Source organism: Microtus oregoni, unplaced genomic scaffold (assembly GCF_018167655.1).
Source record: "Microtus oregoni isolate MIOR12 unplaced genomic scaffold, Mior012 000054F_ref0000373, whole genome shotgun sequence".
Taxonomy (NCBI): domain Eukaryota; kingdom Metazoa; phylum Chordata; class Mammalia; order Rodentia; family Cricetidae; genus Microtus; species Microtus oregoni.
In genome coordinates, this window is record NW_024543830.1 from 8712291 (window position 1) to 8732990 (window position 20700).

At 49.0% G+C, this 20700-nt stretch overlaps 1 protein-coding gene across 1 annotated transcript; it reads right to left on the reverse strand.

Moving 5' to 3' along the window:
• Positions 1 to 4490: 4490 nt before the first annotated feature.
• Positions 4491 to 17835, reverse strand: Cd2 (CD2 molecule). Its single transcript, XM_041638240.1, has 5 exons — positions 17740 to 17835; positions 17311 to 17616; positions 11939 to 12169; positions 8573 to 8695; positions 4491 to 4944 (listed from the first exon to the last, which is right to left on the reverse strand). Exons 1-5 carry the CDS (start codon positions 17792 to 17794, stop codon positions 4628 to 4630), a joined length of 1032 nt encoding a protein of 343 aa, XP_041494174.1. The 5' UTR covers positions 17795 to 17835; the 3' UTR covers positions 4491 to 4627.
• Between the last annotated feature and the right edge of the window lie 2865 nt (positions 17836 to 20700).

The following is a 20700-nucleotide window of genomic DNA, read 5'->3' on the forward strand; positions in this document are numbered from 1 at the left end:
AGATCAGAGTGCAGAGGTAGCCATACTAGTTAGCCATAGAAGTCAGGCAGTACTGGCACACACCTTTAATCCCACCACTCAGGAGAAGAGGCAGTTGGATCTCTGTGAGTTCAAGGGTCACCATGGGCTACATGAGATTAAATCAGTCTAAAAGAGAAATAGAGTCCATACTTTTGATCCAAGCACTTGTGATCCCATGCCTTTAACCCCAACACTAGGAGGGTGGCAAGAGTGATATGGCTGGGTGGAGAGAATATAAGGTGGGAGGAGACAGGAGCTCAGTGCATTCAGTCTGAGGACTTCTAGACACAGGATGCCCCATTCCGTCTGATGATTTGGTAGAGGTAAGGACTAGTGGATGGCTGCTCTGCTTCCCTGATCTTTCAGCTTTCACCCCTTAATATCTGACTCCCATAAAAAACCAATTAGAATTAGCGCTACATGTCCATCTCTTTCTCCTTCATTCTCTTCTTTTGCCTCTCCCTCAAGCCTAGATTTCTCCTCCTACTTATTTCTCTCTCTGCCCACCAGTCCTGCCTAGCCTTTCTCTGCCTAGCTATTGGTCAGTCAGATCTTTATTAGACCAATCAGAGGTCTTAGGCAGGCAAGGTGAAACAGCAACACCTCTTTACATAATTAAACAAATGCAGCATAAACAAACGCAACACATCTTTACATTATCAACAAAGGCAACATAAACAAATGTAACACACCTTCACATAGTTAAAGAAACACTCTGCAGCATAAACAAATGTAATACACCTTTGCCTACTTAAAGTAATATTCCACAACACCTAATCCTTCCAAGCAGTTTACCAGCTGCGGACTAAACATGCACATAGGAACCTATGAGGGCCATTTCCATTCAAACCACCAGATGGTGTGTCTCTTTGGTGAGTGTGGCCAGTCCAGGAAGAACAAGGACATCCTGAGAATAGCTGATAAACCAGAGATTATACTACAGTGTCTTACAATGGCATACATGAAGGAGGATACTATGGATGCTCCCGGAAGTTGTATTGCCTTTGTTGTGGGAGATAAGAAAACCGTGCAGGCTGAGCTGTGCACCCAGAGAAGTTGTTCATATAAGGGATGAATTATAAAAGATGTGTGGATGCTATTCTGACCTAGCCTTTGGTTTCCTGGGCAAACTGAATAAAGGGTAGGTGAGATGGAGGTGTTGGTTTGCCATTTCTTACAGCTGGGGGACCTGAAAGTAAGGAAGTACAAGTTAGATATGTGGCAGAGCACCCACCTCCTTTACTCTGGGCCAAACCAACCAGTTTGTACTGGCCCTACGATGGCCATGGCATTGTAGCAGATGCTTGGAGATACCCATGGAAGATTTTCAGGATGAAGAAGCTTAACTATTCATAGAAATTGTGGAGAACTACCTAGCATAGTGCCTCCCATCCATGCCACTGTGCCCAACAATGATCTTTTCAGACAGAAAATAAAATCTTCTCATGCTGTATTGAATCTCACCAACCTCTTCCTTTGATGTCTCCTTAACTGCCGGCTCCTGAGACCAACTGGTTGGTGCTTGTTGGGATGGATGGTGGTAGTCTTCGGGGATCTGTCACCCTGTCTAAAAATGCTTCACTACATGATGCTATGATGTCAGCATCTAAGTGTTTTACAGACTTAGGAAGTCATCTGAAACCTAAGAGAGCAAGGCTGGGAAACCAGCTTACAATGGTATAAGGGCCAGGCATAGCTGTGGCATTCTTAGGAGCTTTATGGTTGAGATAGGCATAGATGACACTTTATCAAGGTGATGATGAAAATCCCACAACACCCTGGGCTTGTCAATGTTAGATCAATGGTTAGAGAATGGGCAGAAGGTCCCCTGTGTGGGTAAAAAAGATGCTCCCAAAATCTATAGGTGGCTAATGTAAAACCCCAAGCCCAGGGAGGAGGACCCCAAAACAACACAGGTTATTTTCACTGCTGTTGATTGGCCTCCCCTTATAGAAGAAAGAATGGCAAGAGCCGTCATACTCTCACCTGAGATCTCAGCCACACCATCCCGCACCATCCGCCCAGTTGTGCATAGTTCTACCAAGCTCTGGGTTTGATGATAGAGTGTGTGTGTGTGTGTGTGTGTGTGTGTGTGTGTGTGTTGAAGGAGAGAGAGCCTGCTTTTGGTCTGGGTCCCCCCGGTGGCTTACACCTGAAATAATCACACAGAAACTCTATTCATTTAAACACTGCCTGGACCATTAGCTATAACTTCTTATTGGCTAATTCTTACATCTTAATTTAAGCCATTTCTATTCATCTGTGTTCACCACGAGGTTGTGGCTTACCGGGAAAGATTTAGCATGTCTGACCTGGCATCTCCATGGCGCCTCTCTCACCCTACTTTCTTTCTCCAAGAATTCAGTTCTGTCTCCCCTCCTACCTAAGTTCTGCCCTATCACCAGGCCCAAAGCATTTTCTTTATTAACCAATGAAAGCAACACAAATACAGGAGGACCTTCTACACCATGTGTACATATATGTGCATATATATGTATATATGTGTGTGGTATATACTATATGAATACATATGTGTTTGTATGTATCTATGTGTGTGTATATATAATGTAGAAGGTTCACTTAAGTTGGAGATTATCTATGCAGCTGTAGGGGAGTCCTCATATATGTTAGGGTGAGACTAGTAATGTCTTTGGAGCCACTCACGTTCCAGTAAGCAATCCTTCCCACGTTCTGTAAGTAAGTTCAATAAACTCCCTGATTTGCCAGGCTGGACTTTGATGGAGTCATACCGTGGTCTGTTGTGGTTGCCCTGCCTGGAGCGAGCAGACGTTCACGTGTCCCCAGGAAAAATTCATACAATCTTTCAATTTGGCAAAACATGACCGTTGGAAATGAATATGGAACTTGTATAAGCAATAGCTGTTGCCTCTCTGTGGGTTATTCTGCATCTCCATGTCCAATCTGTTAGCATCTATTAGCTTAGTTACCTGTTAATCCAACTCAAATGTTACCTCTTCCTGGAAAATCCTGTGCCACCCCAGTTTAATGACCCAATCCTCAATCAAAGTCCTTTCTTGAGCTCCCTTGCTTGCCTCTGATGTGTATTCGCCACCCCACGCTCCATTTGTGTTGTTGTTGGTCCACTGACCACGCTGCCTCTTGAGCTGCCTGGGTACACAGATGTCATTGCTCACTTTGTGTCTCGTGTCTCACACAGGCTCCAGCAAAGCATCCCTGGAGAGGTCAATGATGGTCAAATGAATGAATGAATAAATGATCAGTGAAGAACCCAACAGTTGCATGTTAGATGTGTCCTGTGTTGTCCAGGACAGCAGAAGAAAGGTAGGGAACTGATATGGAAGGAATGAAGGGATGGAGATAGAAGCTGGTGTATCAGGATGGCCAATGGACTCTGAGTCCATTGCTTGGGACAGAGACGCTGAAGAGAAAAGGTCTCAGGCCAGAGACCCTCTCCTCTCCTCCTAGTAGATCCTGTGATGACTACTTGCAGCTGAAACTAATGTTTGACATTACAAGGACACTGGGTTCTAAACAAGAGACGCCCAGATTCAAAGGAAAACGCAGCCGAGCCCTTGCAGGAAGTCCCAAGTATACTCAGTCTTTGTGGTTTACCCCCAGAGCTTCCTGCCAGTGCTTACCCAGGCTTACCAGGCCTAGGAAGCCAAGGAGAAGGCGGCAGACTGGGCCACAGGCATGCCGTCTATGTTGCAAAGCAGGAGCCTCTAGCAGGTCGGTTTCCTTTTAAAAAACCAATTGAATGCTTTTCTCCCTGATTATCCAAAGGTGCATCTGTCATTCCTGGTCTGCCCAGATCACAAGGGTCACCTGCAGCACTTAGGACTGGACCTCCTAGCCTGCCCTTAGGCTTGCTGCCTGATGGACTCCTGAGGTCTCCAGTATTCAAAGACCCTCCCCCCTTTTCACTGATAAAAGTCACACACCATAATTGTGACCCCATTTGATCAAGGAAGTGAGACTCCATGGGCACCTGTTGTTGAAGTGTGGGCACGGAGGTGTCTATATGGGATACTGGATTCCCTTTGCAGTTTACATGTAGGGGTCAGTTCTGGTCATTCAGATGGGGATTCACGTGCTTCCAGTGACCGAGTGATTCAGATTTGATGCCATTGCCACCCCAGCTAGCCTCTTTCTCATTCTGTAGCTTCCCCTCCCAGACCCCGGTCCCTGTCTAAAATAAGTAGACAATGTAGCAAATCAAATTTTTTTCCAACTCAAGGGAAGTGACCAGTATCCATTGGAATACCCAGGGAGCTTGAGAGCCTCTGCCCAGGTAGGCTGTCTGTAAGACATGAGCCAGTGACCATGTGGTGGCTCACATGGGCACAGAACCTGAGAGGAAGCCTTTAAGCTGCTCATTTAGCATCCTTACATCTGTATCTTTATTGTCTGTCTGTTCCTGATATGACAGATCTAAGAAGAGGTTGCAGATTCCAAAGGCTGGATACCACATGGTGGTGTGGCTGAACTAGAAGGTACCACTTGACTATGCCCTGCAAGTCTTGGGAGGCGTTTGGGTTCTACTCATATAACACAATGGAAGAGTGAGCCTGCACCCTGGGAGAAGAGACATACACACACAGCTTTTCATGGGAAACATGCCTTTCTAACTAGGGGGTGGCAACGGAGCGTCTTCTCCATCCCTACTGGGAGGTTTTGGTTGAACTCGAGGTCTGGGCAAGGGAGGGCCTTTCTGTTGGTGAATCTGTGTGCCTGATGGAGGAGGTCTCTTCCTCTGCTGGTGCTCACGAGTACGGTGGGTCGGAGGCAAGGGACGATGGCCAGCTGTCTGCAGATGATGGCCAGGTGGAGGAGGAGCTTGGGAAGTCACTGGATTCTGAGCTGCTGCGGCTGGGGTTAGGTATGGCTTCGGGCCCTTTTCCATGGTGCTCGTTCTGGGGGGTTTTATCTCCAGCTCCTCATCTGTGACAGCAAGACAATGGCAGTATGTGAGCAACATAAGCGCATGTGTGTGTGCGCACGCGCACGTATGTGCATGTGTACATATGTGTACAGATAAGCATACATATGTGTGCCAAGGGATAACCTCTGATGCCATTCCTCAGATACTGTCCACCTTTCTTGTTTTTGAGATAAGATCTCTCTCTCTTTTCTTCCCTCCCTCCCTCTCTCTCTGTCTCTGTCTGTCTCTCTCTCTCTCGGTCTGACTCTAACTCTCTCTCTCTCTCTCTCTCTCTCTTTCTCTCTCTCTCTCTCTCTCTCTCTCTCTCTCTCTCTCTCTCTCTCTCTGGCCTACAACTTACTAGGGAGGCTAGGCTGGCTAGGCAGAGAGCCACCACCTCTCTCTGCTCCTGGGACTACAGGTCCCACCTTGCCTTCTCAATATGAGTTCTCTAAGACTGAACTTTGGTCCCCATGCTTGCAAAGTAAGCACTTTAGTGACAGAGCCACCTCCCCCACCCCACAACGCAACCACTGAGCATGTCTTCTGAGATAGGCATCTAACCAGATGCTTCAGGAACTGTGAGGAGGAGAAGGGAAGTTACTCCTGCCCTCTGCAAGTTCTGGGTGTTTCGGGGGGGGGGGGGAGAGAAATGCTGCCCACGGATACAGTGAGACCAGGAGCCCCTTCAGAGCTCAGAAATATGAGGGAGGAGGACACCCAGGTGGAGAGCTTTGTGTCTAAGGCACCAAGTGTAGAGTAAGTACCCGATCCGGGAGTTCTGGCTGGATGCTGCCTGGAGATAATCAGCAAGATTGCTAAGCAACAAGACACAAGGTTGGAGCCCAGTGTGACAGGTCTAAGTGGCCATGATGGACATTAGTGGCTATATTTCCTCTGCAGGGGTCTCTAGGGTAGGGCTACCTTTTGCTCAATTTGATTGTCATACAACCTACACTTCAGAAGGAAATTGAGCGCCCTCACTCAAACCCTTAAGAAATGGCCTAGCCCCTCTGAAATTCATACGCAAGACCCATCCTCTTGAGATTTGGCGGGAAAGATGGCTCCTCTCCTCACACTTTGGGATTTTCTGGTTTTGTGTGACTTCTGTCCAGGAAGGCACGCCTTAGAACGCGTAGATCTTCTTATACTGGTTTTGAAACCACACAGGAAATCTGTGTGAACACTCAGCTGCCAAAGGCCTTGGGGGGTACTGGTGGGCCCCTTCAGGCCACATTCTTGGCCTTCCAGTCCCTATGTGCTCAAGGCCATCCCCAGGGAGTGAGGGGGAGCTTCTCTGTGGGGTACAGGGACTCCTTATACAGACTTGTGACTTGAGAAACACATTTGTCTTGGCGTCACCTGTAGGCGGATGGTGATGTCACCAAGGTGACAGCCCTGGCTACTGTAAATGCATTGTGAGCACAAAGGCTCAGAGCCAAACACAGTGGGTTTGACATCTGAGTGACCTGCATGCTCTAAGCACATACATAAAAAGACACCCCCAATGACAGAACATGTCCTTTATGCCATCGTCGGTGCACCCCCCAAAGTGACTATGGTCCTGTTTAGGAGGCTGTAGGTGAGACTTAGACCCTAGATATAGACCAACAGGTAGCCCTTTATCTACAGTGGTTAACTCAGGTGACCTTGACGGCTCTTCTGCTTGGTGGCATCTTGGTGGCATCTTGTTTGTCCCGTACTTCCTCCACATGCTCTATGTGTTAGGTGCTGCTAAGCCACAGTATTGACTCAGGCAGCCACCCTGCCCTCAGTCAGTGACAGAGCCAGGCTGCGCAGCAACACTGTCCTCAGAGCCAGGCCCCGCCAAGGTGGGGGACCACCAGAAGGTGCCAAGAACCACGTGAGAAGTGGGAGGGTAAGAGGTGTGACTGGATGCTGAGCCCTCACACTGAGCTTGGCAGCCAATCTGGAAGCTGTACCATTGGTACAATCTATGCCACCCACTCATGAAGAGCAGGACCAACCGTAGAGCTCCAGTAAAGCCTCTCCAGCAAAATCCACCGCTGCATAAACATCTGTTCCAGGACCTTTCATGTTCTCTCCCTTTCTTTCAAGACTGTCTCTTAGTGACTCAGCTCAGGTCACGGATGCAGGCGAGGAAAACCAGGCCCATGAGTATTCAGTTTAAAGGGAGGGGGGGTATGTAAGAGCAAGATAAGACTTCTTTGAAGTTCCAGGGCTGGGTTTCTTGCCTCAGCCTAGTCAGCTTTAGCCTATGGGCTGTAGGTCTGAGAGGTGGTGAGCTAACTCGCTTCTTCATCTGTGCTAATGTCTGCCATGAAGACCACAAAATGGGGCATGGTAGTGAATCTGAACACTGAACTTGGCTCCTGGAACAAGCCACATTATCGAGACATTGTCATGTTGCTCTTCCTAGTCTGGTGGTGGCAGAGGTGGCCTTGTCTTGGGTGACATCTGAGGTTCACCTTGGTTGGAGAAATGTGTCTGATCCATGGGCCGTGAGAATGGACCTTGTAGGGAGGGACGGGGACAGTCTGAGCAGAGATAAGGAAGCCATGCGGTCCAGGGCTCTGTGAGTCACTAAGCTATACTAGCTGGAGAACCTGGGAATGACATAAAACATGAAAGGGACCGAGTGGAGAGACATATGTACCTGGGGCCCAGGCTGGGGAAGTGGTGTGTAAGATGACAAGATGGGGGTGTTGGCTTGAAAGGAGAACTAGAACAACGCTGAGAAGTGAGGTGTAAAAAAGGAAGCCAAACCTAGAGCGCATGGGGCCAGGGGCCGTCACTGCTGGGTGTGGGCAGACCCTGCCCATAGGCTGTACTGGAAGTCGCTACTGTGAGCATTCCTGACTCTAGAGACCTACAGAGATGGGAGCCAACCTTGTGTGAAACAGATTTCCCAGAACCCCAGGGACCTGCCCACCCACTAGCACGTACATCTAAAGGCTGGCTTTACCCCCAGCATCTGCAATGACATGTGGACATGGCCCCTGACACATTGTCCCATGGGTGGTCAGTCAGCTCCCTGCATTGGATCGGCAGAACCAATTCCCGCTTCATAGACTGCAGGACAGGTTTGCATCCAGGAAGCCATACTCCCAGCCTGAAAGCATCCCCCCTGAACAGCCAGTCGGGAAAGGAAGGACCGTCACCCTGATTTTGGCTTTCTATTTTCTTGCAGTGCTGGGACTTGAACTGGGAGCCTCACACATACTGAACGGGTACTCTACACTGGCCCACTCCTGGAGTGCCTCCTCACTAGAGATAGTTCTATATGTATTCCAAGAGATTGCTTTGAGTCATCCAAGGCCAAGACATTTGGGGTTTGGGTGGAAATCTCTCTGCCCTTATGGAAATGTGTGGACCATTCCAGGATCTCCACACTAGCCTTTCACCAAGTCAGCCTCACCCAGTGGATTCTGGGAAGGTACACAGCCTGACCACAGCTTCCCAAAGGTCCTCTGTTGTTACTCACAAGGATTGTTCTTCAGAAATCAACGTGAGCGCACAACAGAGCCAACCGTAACCTCTGGCCCCGACCTTGCCCTTCTGACTCTTTCTTCCCTTTGCAGACTGCAGGAGAGACGTTCCCAGGAGAGAAGTTTCACTGTAGAAGTGTGTGTGTGTGTGTGTGTGTGTGGTGGGGGGGGGTCTTACCTTTTCTCCTCCTGTTCTGCTTTCTCCTCTTGCAGATACAGAAAGTAAGCAGCGCTCCAAGGACCACGAAGAGGAGGCCTCCTGCACAGGCACCCACGATGACATAGAAATGCAGACGTTTCTCTGCAAGAGGAGAAGATGGCTAAGGGAGGGTCTTGAGCAGAGGGGCCCTTTCGTTGCCCCAGCTTCCTACAACAGACAAATAAAAGAGTTCCAGGGGACTTTCCACCTCACTGAGGCTGAGCTTCCGGAGCCTGGAGTAGTGTGTGAATCTGCAAGGGCTGAGGACCGTGGCCAGCCTACCTCACCCATCCTCCCTCTGAGCAGAGCATCCAAGTTCTAGAGAGGGAAGATGGGTTGCCTGGGACCTAACAAAACCTTTCCCCAAGTCAAGCGTCCTCCAATCTCAATGTGCAGCTTTTCTTCCTCCCAGACTCTCCCTGGGCCCAGGAATGCAATCTAGACACTCAGTGGTTAGCAGGGGCTTATGGGGTTCTGATTCCTTCACTCACCAAAACAGTGAGGAAGAACAGAGGGAAGTGGTATCGTGGTTGTTAAGGGCAGTGGGCTTAGCTTAGCTCTTCCAGGTTAAGAGCTGTGTGACCTTTGATAAAATGCTCCACCTCTCTGAGTCTATTTCCTTCTTTGTCAAATGGAAACATTGCGACTTACATCACAGAGGAGCTGTCAGAAGTCAGATCAGATAATGGGTGGAAAGTGCTTTGTAAACTGTAAAACAACACCTAGATGTGAGGGCTTGCTCTTGCTAGACTCTGCTCTGGTGTTTCTGGTAGCTGTTTCCCAAGAGGGGGGCCAAGCCATCTGGCCTCTGTTGAGTCAATAAGCAGTTAGCAGCTGGAGCAGGCGGTCAGAGGACTGCCCTGTGGGGAGAATGGACCGGGAACCGGCCCAGCCCCACAGAGGCAGGGCTCCAGCCAGCCCCTGGGAAGTGAATGTTAGTCACCAGGGATGAGACCTGGGCAAGCAAGCCTCAGCCCGTACTTGTGACACTATGGTTGCGGGTCTTCCATTCCTCCCGTCTCCCCCTTCACCCTGTCTTCGCCCGCCAGCTGAGAACCTCTCTGGGTACTGCCTGTGTCAAGGGATCCCTCAGCATCCCTGAAGCTGCTTCAAGGATGGACTCAGGGACCTTCCAGCCCTGTGGGCTTGCCAAGGGCCTGGGATGCCAGAGCCAGTCTCTGTGACTGAGTGGTTCCCAGGTGTGAGCAGAGTTGGCAAGGCATCCTATCCAAGGTAAATCTCTGCTACGTCCACCCTTTGGGTCTTCTGCTCTCTCCTACCTCCCTGCCCCCACCCTCCATTTCCCCATAACAAGGGCTTGAAGGGTGAAGCTGCCTCTCCTTGTTTCCAAAACTTTTTCCTTTTTCTGGAGGCTTGGGGGTGCCTCGGGTGCCTCCCCCCCCCCCCCCCCCGACACACACTCTTGGGAAACGGACACGCCTTCCACCATCTGGTCTCAAGTTTACCCAGGGCAGCTCTGGGGGCCTGGTGGTGCTCCTGGTGGGGACATCAGTGCCTATGGTCTTGTCATAGGTCCCTCGGTGTTTCATTCCAACTATCCTCCCCTCCCTCACTTCCTCTTGGGAGATGGGTGCCTACATTTATTTGAGGGAGCATTACACCTGGGCCAGACTGCTTCCTTCTCTTAGGAATTTAAGCACATACTCAAAGTTAGGCTCCTGTCTGCCTTGGCCTTTAGAATGGAGGAATATTTAAATCTCCTTCAGGGTCTCCAAGGGCATCCCCAGATATTCCTCTTTCTCCTTGGTGGCCTTGTCCTGGGCCAGTTTCAGCTTCTGCTCTGAACCACAGATTAAGGGTCCTGCACGATCCTGCATCCCCAGACCTTGCGTGGCACCCCCAAGCCTCGCGTCCTCTCCTTCCAGGGCTCTCCCTCATTGATAAACGCTTCTTTTGATTCTGGAGGGATCTAGTTGCAATAAATATGAAGCATGAGGTTGCTAGATAAAATGCACAGGGACAGCCAGTTGAATTTGAATTTCATATAAACAGTAAATAATTTTTTAGGATCAATAAATGTTGTTTGTTGGTCCATTGACTTAAGTCCAGTGTCTCTAACGCAGGGCCTCCAGAAAAAGGAAAAAGTTTTTGGAAACAAGGAGAGGCGGCTTCACCCCTCAGGCCCTTGTGATGGGGAAATGGAGGGTGGGGGCAGGGAGGTAGGAGAGAGCTGAGGAAATGCCATCTGAGCACGGCTGGCAGACTCTCGCTGCCTCCGGTGACCCCCACCTCCGGATGTCTCCCTGCTGGGTGAAGTGAGACAAGCATCACTCATGGCAGAAGTGATGGGACAACCCTCCTGAGTTCAGGCTGTCACTGCGCTCTGGGACACTGACTCATGCGCTCAGGTTGTTCCGACAACCGAGCTGCCATGTTGTGAGGCAGCTCAAAGTCCCATGTGATGAGCAGGAGGATGGGAGGTCCCAGGACTTCTCATACAATACCCTGGCTCTAGGGCTGCTGTTCTCTGTGGACCGTGAAACGGAAGCCCACAGAGGGGAGGGTGCTCTGTTAGGGTCGGACGAACTAAAATGAGAGCAACCAAAACTTGCCATCTAGATCTCTGGCTTCCAGACTGGAACTTGTGAACTCTATTAGGCTTCTCCTCAAAAACCGTTGCTGGGGGCTGGGCACAGTTAGGTGCCCCTGTAATCCCAGTGGGAGACCAAGGCAGGAGGATGACTACGAGTTGGAAGGAAGCCTAGGCTACATAGCAGGACTCTCCCAAAAAGCAAAGCAAATGAAAATAAAAACAAGAACAAATTCCTTCAGGAGCTATAGCAAGCCCGGGCTCTGGCGATCAATTAGGCCTTTGGCGTTGAGGGCTGACTGGAAGCTGTACAGGGCAGAACTGCTCTCTGGGTGGCAGGAAGGGTGTGCCTCTCTGTTCTCCCCCGCCCTGCCTCCCAGGCCTAGATCCTCATATCAGGGGCTGAGCAAGAACCCTTCTGAAAAGAAAGCTTTAAATAGAAGCCAGAATCCTGGTCCCCAGCTAGCCAAGGTGCCTTGCATGGGTCAGGCTCCCTCCTGAAAGAGTCTCCCTCTTCTTCCTTCCAAGGAAGCCATCCTGCCTTCCAGGGGAGGCTCCTTACCTGTCCCAAGCCAAGTCACATCTGTGGGGCAGACTGCCAAAAAAGGTAGCCAGGAGCCCATCTCCCCAAAAGGTTTCCAGGAGAAATACTTGTCTTTTCACCTCCCACCCTGAGCCACACCGGCTTCCCAGCCCAAGCACTGAGCAGCCAAGGTGACACCTGTCACAGTACCCTAGGCCTAGCAGGCCATCCCTGTGCACTTGGGCCACCCTGACCTCTGCTCGCTCCGTACCTGAACAGCTGACCTCCACCGTGACAGATTCCTCGCTGACCTTGTTTTTTGCATTGCACTTGAATGGTGCGTTCAGGCTGGTCCATTTGTGGCTTAGGATCTTCTGAGAGAGGCTGGTGAGAAATTTCTTTCCTCGATACAGATTTAGTTCAAGGTCTGTTCCTTCCTTGACCTTACAGGTCAGCGTCGCGTTGCTACATTCCCAGGAGATCTCTGGCTTTGAGACCCTCTCTAAAAGAAAGATTCCATTTTTATTAGGCAATTTTGGGATATATATATATATATATACCGGATCTCACCCTGTAGGCCAATCTGGCTTAGAAGTCTTCTTCCTTCTGCCTCTGCCTCCTAAAAGCAGCAATTATGGAACTATGTTCCCATGTATAACAGCTGTGGGGTTTTTTTTAAATCTTAATAAATATGCCTATTAACATTGAATCAGTTTGCTTCCAGGGGAGTTCAAAAGTTTGTTTTATTTGTTTTGTGACGGCATCTTAAGATAGCGCAGGCTGGTCTCAGACTCACTCAGTAACTGAGAATGTCCTTGAATGTCTGATCCTCCCGCCTCCAGCTGCCGAGTGCTGGCATTCTCGCCATGTGCCGTATGGCAGCTTTTATGTGCTGGGGACCAGACCCTGGTTTTCCTGGGTGTTAGCCAAGCATTCTACCAACTAACTCACATTAACATTATACTGAAATCCTCTGGAAAAATAATTTTATTTAATTAGCAAAGATCATCTTAAACAAAATTATTTCTGGTAAAGTTCACAGACACAGGATATAAGTATGAAAAAAAGAGGCACCTTAACTGATGCTTATACACTGTTTGCACACACGTGATGTCATTTGGTCCGAACAGCATGGCTCAAATTTGCCTTCCCTTTTACAGGTGACATGCCCAAAGCTTTTTGACTGTCAAGGCCTGGCATTAGGATTTCCCTTAAATATGACAACTTGGGTCTGCAGAGACAGATAGTTCAGTGGTTAAGAGCACTTGTTGCTCTTCCAGCGGACCTGAGCTGGTTTCCCATTTCCTCAGAATCCAGGATGGGCTCGTGATTACCTCATTTCAGGAGATCTGATCCCTCTTTTGGCCTCTGTGGGCACCTGTACACATGTAGTAGACCCATAAACACACACACACATACACGAACAAAATTAGTTTTAAAAAAATATGGCAGGCCAGAAGAAGAACCCTACAAAGACTTTCCAAGTCCAGGAGTGTAGGGAAGGTCAACCAGAAGCTCCATCTTGGAGGAATGACTATGAGGGGCCCATGGCCTTAGCTACTCACTGCCCCACTGCATCCTGGGAACAGAGGACCAGGATGGGAGTGCTGATAGGAGGGCGTGTCCAAGAAGCCAAAGCTCACCAGAAGAAAGGCAACATCTGAGAACGAGGGAGGGCTCTGCCATTCCTGGCCCCTCCGTGCTGAGTTAGTCTCTGGCCTTGTGGGGCCCCGACTTTAAGAAACAGGAAAAATATTCCCTACCTGTCTCAAACCAGACAACCTGCGGCCACGCCCTGGAGTGTCCCCAGAGGCGGGTCTCACATTCACAGTGCAAACTCCTTGCCCCTCCCAGGGGGAAACACCCCGACTTTGGTGTTGGTATGGTCAGACCCAGGGCCCAGCTCCCCACATCCCGCCTGAGCACCTGCTTCTCTTCCCTTCCTGCCTTGCTTGGTTTCCCCAGACCCATCATCTTCTCACTCTCTCAGAGGTCCCCATTTGTTACAAACGGCAACAGTGAATTTTTCCGATTTCCTCTCTCTCTAGTGTTCAGACGACAGTGTCTTCCCCACGGGCCTCCCCAGTCTAATTCCATTTCCACCCTAGCATACGAGGATGCGGAAATGCAGCTTCCTTTCCATCCTGAGATTCTGGGTATCTCGGAATAAAGAAACGGTGCCATCAGCAGCATCCAGCAGAGCAGCGTGTAGTCTCAGGGCTGCTTCGCAGGGGCTGCTTGCCTATCTTTCTAGAAAGAAGATAAAACGTCCTCCTAGAATGAAAAAAACATTCTCCTAGCAACATCCAATCTTTTCAAGAAACGCTGATCAAGTTTTAAAAGGCTATCAAGGCAACTGGAGATCACCTGCAATTCTGTGGTCATTAACATTTCGTTATATGTCTTTATCAAATATTTCCTATGCACAAATCCATAATATAATATTTTAAATTAAAATTAGATTATGTACCCGGAGGTAGGGAACAGTGTTGAGGGCTGAACCCGGGGTCTTGGGCGTTTAGGCGAGAGCTCTACCACTGCACTGTGGCCCCAGACCCCGAATCATGTGACTTTATAACCCACCTTCTGTCCTTTACTATGAGATCATATCATTACATTCCCTTCTCGTGGGCATCAGTGAATGCACAGCTCCACCATCTTTGTAGCTGGAGCTCCTGACCGAGCTGCCGAAGCGCCAGCTTTGATATGCACACTAGCATTTTACTTGTGCAAACCCAGTGGCGAGCAGCGTGACTTACGGACAGTCCCCATGGAAAGGGGCTCTCGGGGAGTGGCACGAATGACTGAAGGCTGCTCCGAGATGGGGCTTCTTTTTCTGTTGCTGTTTGTTTTGTTTTGTTGGTTTTTTGGTTTTTGTTGTTGTTGTTTTTCTTTTCTTTTTTCTTTTCTTTCTTTTTTTTTTTTTTTTTTTTTTGGATTTTCGAGATAGGGTTTCTCCGTAGTTTTTGGTTCCTGTCTCGGAACTAGCTCTTGTAGACCAGGCTGGCCTCCAACTCACAGAGATCCACCTGCTTCTGCCTCCTGAGTGCTGGGATTAAAGGTGTGCACCACCACCGCCCGGCTATGTTGTTGTTTTTCAAGACAGGGTTTCTCTGTGTAGCCCTGCCTGTCCTGGAACTCACTCTGTAGACCAGACTGGCCTTGAACTCACAGAAATCTGCCTGCCTCTGCCTCTAGAGTGCTGGGATTGTCTGCCACCACCACCGGGCTAGATATGGCTTCTAGAACCATCTCCTTCTCCAGTGCCCTGCATTGACCCTTCAGCCAGCTGCCTCAGAGGGGAAGGAGGAATCTAGGAGCATAGAGAAACAAGGTGGAGGGAACCTTCAGCCCTGAGGAGGCAGGCGTGGTGGCCCAGGAGTACAAGGCACCTTCACACCCCTTGTTGGATATCGCAGGCCTCATAAGCATCCCTGACAGAAATATCTGAAACTTTCCAAATGCAAAACTTTTTGCCCACAATGCAATACCACAAGTGGAAATTCTCATAGCATAAGACCTTGTTTCCTGAACAACGCTATTTAAAATACTGTATTAAATTACCTTGAACAGTGCATATGAAGTGTATATATAAGCATAGATGAATGTCATGTTTACATTATATCTCCAAGATATAGCATACATATATATGCAAATACTTCAAAATCTTCAAAAGGCCCCAAATACTAAACACATCTAACCCCAAATGCATTACATATGTAACACATAACCCATACTGGGCAGTCAGAGTCGGGGCCAAGAACAACTTTGCAATTCTGGGTGCTATACAATGACGACAGGGCCACAAGCTGAGTCAAGACACTGTGTGGCACTGGCATTTGCATGTAATAATGAAGTCACTGTTTTTAGTCTAAGGGGTCTGGGTTTCCTTTGGGGGCAAACAAAATGTTGCTCATGGTGATAATCACAGAGCTCGGTGACTAGGCGGAAAACTGTTGAACTGTGAGTGGTAACTGGGCAGCCTGTGTGGGCCATAAATCATAAGCCATGAATGAGCTTGCAAGGGAGGGGATGTCAGCCTCCTCATCAAGGAAGCCCTGGGGTAGCATCCTGACTTCGCTTCTGTCGAACAGCGAGAGCAGGGCCAAGTCACTTCTGAGCGGGTCTCTGTTTCCTTATAGAGGAATAGAAGCTTGTAATTATAACTTCTCAAGATTACTGGGTGCTTGAAGGTTAGCAAGCGCCTGGCTTCTCCCCAGGAGCCATTATCACACAGGCGTCTATATGGAGGCTCAATAGCACAAGAGGACCCTAGAGCACCGTGGCCTGCGGTCATGACACTGGTCATTCTCAGTGCCCATGATGGGTGGCTGTTCTCAGGCCCACCCCATTTCTGGAAAGCTCTCTCTGGACGAGGTTACAGGATTAGGGTCTGGAAGGGAGTCGTGCGTAGAGGAGCTGACAGTGTGTCCTGGAGAATGCTTGGTGCCAGGTTCAGGTGCTGAGTACAGATTGGGAGGGGCACTGCAAGTAGGATGAGGGGAGCCCTTTCTCTGGTGACATTTCCCGTGTGAAACTCAGGATGTTTGTTTGTTCCCTGACTGGCTGGCCTCTTCAGCTTCCTCTGCAGGCAAAGGGCAGACTCCTTCAGCTCACCTGTTATTGGGAGCTGCTGTTTGTTCCTGGGCTCTCAACTTCAGGGACATTTGCTGCCTCTTTCTCTTCCTTCTCATTCTCCCAAGCTTCCTTGATTTTCTTCCCACACTACAGCCAGCATGTCTACATCTCTCCTCATCTCCAGCCTCCCTTTAGACCAAAGCAATGGTTATCAACGACATCCACTTGCTAGAAGCAGTTGGAAAGCTACGGATGGCACTGGTGCCCAGACTTTGTGCCAGGGGCCCAGGCATCACTCACTGCTTACAGTGCTCTGGTTGTTTGTTAGTTGTTTTTCAAGACAAGGTTTCTCTGTGTAGCCCCAACTACCCTGGAACTCACTCTGTAAGACCAGGCTGGCCTTGAACTCACAGAGACCCACCTGCTTCTGCCCACCACCACCGGGCTCTTGCTGGTTCTTATGTCTTACCAAGATTAAGACCATCAACCACCCGGGTTGGCCTCATTTGGATTACAGTAGACGCTTTCTAGCAAGTCTTCTCACGTCCACCTTCAGTATCCTGCCCCCTCAGCACACACAAAGGCGAAGCCACATAGTTTAGATCAAGTGCCGGAAAAATCATCATTCACTTTTACTGCAATGATGTTGAGAAGCCTCAAAAGAAAGATGCTGCTCCTTCAGCTCAGCATCCCCAGGCCTCTCCTGCCCTCTCACTCCAGAGAACCCTGCCTTGACCATAGCTCTCCAGACTAGAGGCTCACAGCTCCCTGGACACCCTCTTCTTTCTGACACCCTCTCTTGCTACTCCTCCATCAGCCACCGAGGGTGCCCTCCTTTTTCCTCTGCTAGCCGCTGCTCTTTCTGACGAATACCAGCTTTCACCTGAGAATCTTTGCATAGACCCCGAAGAGAGAATGAAGCCGACTCGAGGACCACCCCACCCACTGGAGTCTTTACTGTGGGACACGGAGATGCTGGAAGGGAGTGTTACCAAAACACTGCTCCCCAACTTGCTGCATAGCACCTGGACTGAAAACGAGAAACTTCAGAGAGGGAAGACTCACCCAGGACCATCAAGACAAACGCTTTTTGCAGCTTACTGCTCCCGTCTGCACCATACACCATCACATCATAGACGCCGTTGTCCTCTCTCCTCAGTGTTTTTATTTGCAGGACTCCATTTTTCATGATCTTGAATGCTTCCGTTTGCTGAAAATGTTTCCCTGTCTCCCCTTTGGACTGCGCGACCAGGATTTTCCCCTTTTCCCATCGCACGTCGTCGGTATCAGTCACTTGAAAGTTAGGGATGGTCAAGTTGATATCATGACCCAAGGTGCCCCAGATGATATTCCTGTCTCCAGAGACTGCCCCTGGAAAAAGCAAGATGGTTGCTGAGGTCTTGGGACTACCAAGAATCTCTCTCTTTGGCGCTCACGCTCATTCCAGGGTCTCCGTTCTGGGAAACCCCAGAGAAGCTCCGAATGCCAACTTACCTTCGCTGGAAATGCTGAAAAACAGAAGGAAGCTAGTTAGAAATTTGCATCTCATCTTCAGAATTTGTTTCCCAATGGTGATTCTGAGCTCTTCTTTCTAACGGGACGGCAGCAAAACTGGCAGAGGCCACACCCAGCCACCTGAACCACGTGCCTCTCACGCTGGCTTTCACAGTAGGGAAGAGAGCGCACACAGCCAACCCCTCGGCAAACCACCCACAGGCTGCCCTGCTTTGCCAAAGCAGGTGTTCTGTGAGCTCGTGGGGCGTCTGCACGTTCTAATCTTTATGAAACTGTTGAGGCTGGTGGTTTCAGCAACCCACTGAAGAGAACCGCTGAGAGGTCAGTCAACCGAGCTACCCCTTTGTAAACAAGGGCTCAGACTTACTGATACAGCGCATCTCTGTCCTCTCGGCTGCACTGCCTCCCACAGTAACAAGCAGACTCACTGGTAAATAAATGCTCATAAGGGAATGAAATTCAACTTCGTGTACTCTGGTGAGAAACGCTAGAAAATGCGTCACTCTGGTGACATGATTAGAAATAGATTTTTCCCTCTTCCTTGAAACTATTTTTAATATTCTAAAATTGTCCATGTAGGGGCCTGGAGAGATGGCTTGGCAGTTAAGAGCATTGGCTGCTCTTCCAGATGACCCGGATGCCATTCCCAGCCACCGCATGGAGGCTCACAAGCACCTATAACTCCAGTTCCAGGGGATCCAGCACCCTCTTCTGGCCTCTGCATACAGGTGTTGCAATACATATATGGAAACAAATACACATATAAAATAAAAATGACTAAATATTGGGAGGCTGGAGGAATGGCTCAGTGGTTAAAGAACAATTGCAGAATGATGTGGGATTCCCCTCTGTGTGCTGTGGATATGTTTACTTCCATTGGTTAATAAAGAAGCTGCTTTGGCCTATGGCAGGACAGAATATAGCTAGGCAAGAAATGCAAGGAGAGAGAGAGAGAGAGAGAGAGAGAGAGAGAGAGAGAGGAGTTGAGGGAGATGCCAGCAGCCACGGAAGAAGGAAGATGCCAGAGCATTTCCAGGCACATGGCGATATACAGATTATTAGAAATGGGTTGATTTATGTGTAAAGTTAGCCAGTAAAAAGCCTGAGTCCATTGACTTCAGAATGATTTTTGTTTTTTTGAGACAGGGTTTCTCTGTAGCTTTGGAGCCTGTCCTGGAACTAGCTCTTGTAGACCAGGCTGGCCTCGAACTCACAAAGATCTGCTTGCCTCTGCCTCCCAAGTGCTGGGATTAAAGGCGTGAGCCACCACCACCCAGCGTGATTATTTTTTAAATGGCTGCTGTACCAGGTGGGATGCGTAAAAGCCTCCAGTTTCAGCAGAAAACCTGAGTTTTGTCCCCAACACCTACAAGACATCTTACAAACCTCTGTGACTGCAGTTCCAGGGGTCTGATGCCCTCTTCTGGCCTTCACAGGCACCCAGCATGCAAGTGGTACACATACATTCATGCAGGCAAAACACTCAAACACACAAAACAAGTATAAAGAAATCTTTAAAAAAATAAACATTTAAAAAATTGTTTAGGTTATAAAAAGAAGCCAAGTCCCTCCACTATAAATGCTTCCAATCCACCCATCTTATATTTAGCATACATTTCATGACTCTGTTTGAATCTTAAGTAAAGGAAAAAAAACTTATTCAAAAGCAATTTTTAAAAAAACAGACTATAAAATAATCTTTATTTTATTTATGTATGATGTTATTTTGCCTGCATGTGTGTATGTATACCATGGGCACTGTGTTGTTTTGAATGAGAACAGCCCTGACAGGCTCTTATATTTGAATGCCTGGTCATCTTCTGGGAAGAAACTACTTGGGAAGGATTGGGAAGTGTGGCCTTGGTGGAGGTTTGTCACTGGGTATGGATCTTCAAAGTCCATGCTGTTCTGTTCTTTCTCTCGCTGTCTTCTGCTGTGGGTGGGAATCCAAGCTCTCAGCTTCTGCCCCAGTGCTATGCCTGCCTACCTGCTGCTACGCTCCATACCATGATGGCCATGGATACCAATTCTCTGGAACTATAAGACACCCACAAATTCCTTCTTCTATAAGTTGTCTTTTTTTTTTCTTTTTTTTTTATTTAAATAATTTTTTTATTAAGAAAAGAAGAAAAAAAAACATAAACAAAAAACAAGTTTCCACCTCCTCCCAGCCTCCCATTTCCCTCCCCCTCCTCCCACCCTTCTCCCCCTCCTCCCACCCTTCTACCCCTCCCCCCACTCCTCTCCCCCTCCCTCTCCAGTCCACAGAGCAGTCTAGGTTCCCTGCCCTGTGGTAAGTCCTAGGTCCTCCCCCCTCCGTCCATATCTAGGAAGGTGAACATCCAAACTGGCTAGGCTTCCACAAAGCCAGCACATTAAGTAGGATCAAAACCCCGTGCCATTGTCCTTGGCGTCTCATCAGCCCTCATTGTTCGCCATGTTCAGAGAGTCCGGTTTTATCCCATGCTTTTTCGGTCACAGTCCAGCTGGCCTTGGTGAGCTCCCAGTAGATCAGCTCCACTGTCTCAGTGGGTGGGTGCACGCCTCGTGGTCCCGACTTCTTTGCTCATGTTCTCCCTCCTTCTGCTCCTCATTGGGACCTTGGGAGCTCAGTCCAGTGCTCTAGTGTGGGTCTCTGTCTCTGTCTCCATCCATCACCAGATGAAGGTTCTATGATGATATGCAAGATATTCGTCAGTATTGCTCTCGGATAGGGTCATTTCAGGTTCCCAATCCTCAGCTACCCAAGGAACTAACTGGGAACCTCATGTTGGGCACTTGGGAGCCCCTCTTCTATAAGTTGTCTTGATCGTGGTGTTTGTCACAGCTATTGAAAAATTACAGACATGCATGCAGTGCCTGAAGAGGCCAGAAGAGGGCGCATGATCTCTTGGAACTAAAGCTATAGATGGTTGTGAGCTGCCACGTGCGTGAGTCCTA

Excerpts from the sequence above, each read along its gene's own strand:
- Cd2 (XM_041638240.1), bottom strand. The coding sequence starts at position 17,794 with ATGAGATGCAAATTTCTAACTAGCTTCCTTCTGTTTTTCAGCATTTCC. Across the intron at positions 12,170-17,310 it reads GTTTGTCTTGATGGTCCTGG|AGAGGGTCTCAAAGCCAGAG; the intron begins GTGAGTCTTCCC and ends TCTTTCTTTTAG. Across the intron at positions 4,945-8,572 it reads GCAGAACAGGAGGAGAAAAG|ATGAGGAGCTGGAGATAAAA; the intron begins GTAAGACCCCCC and ends TTGCTGTCACAG.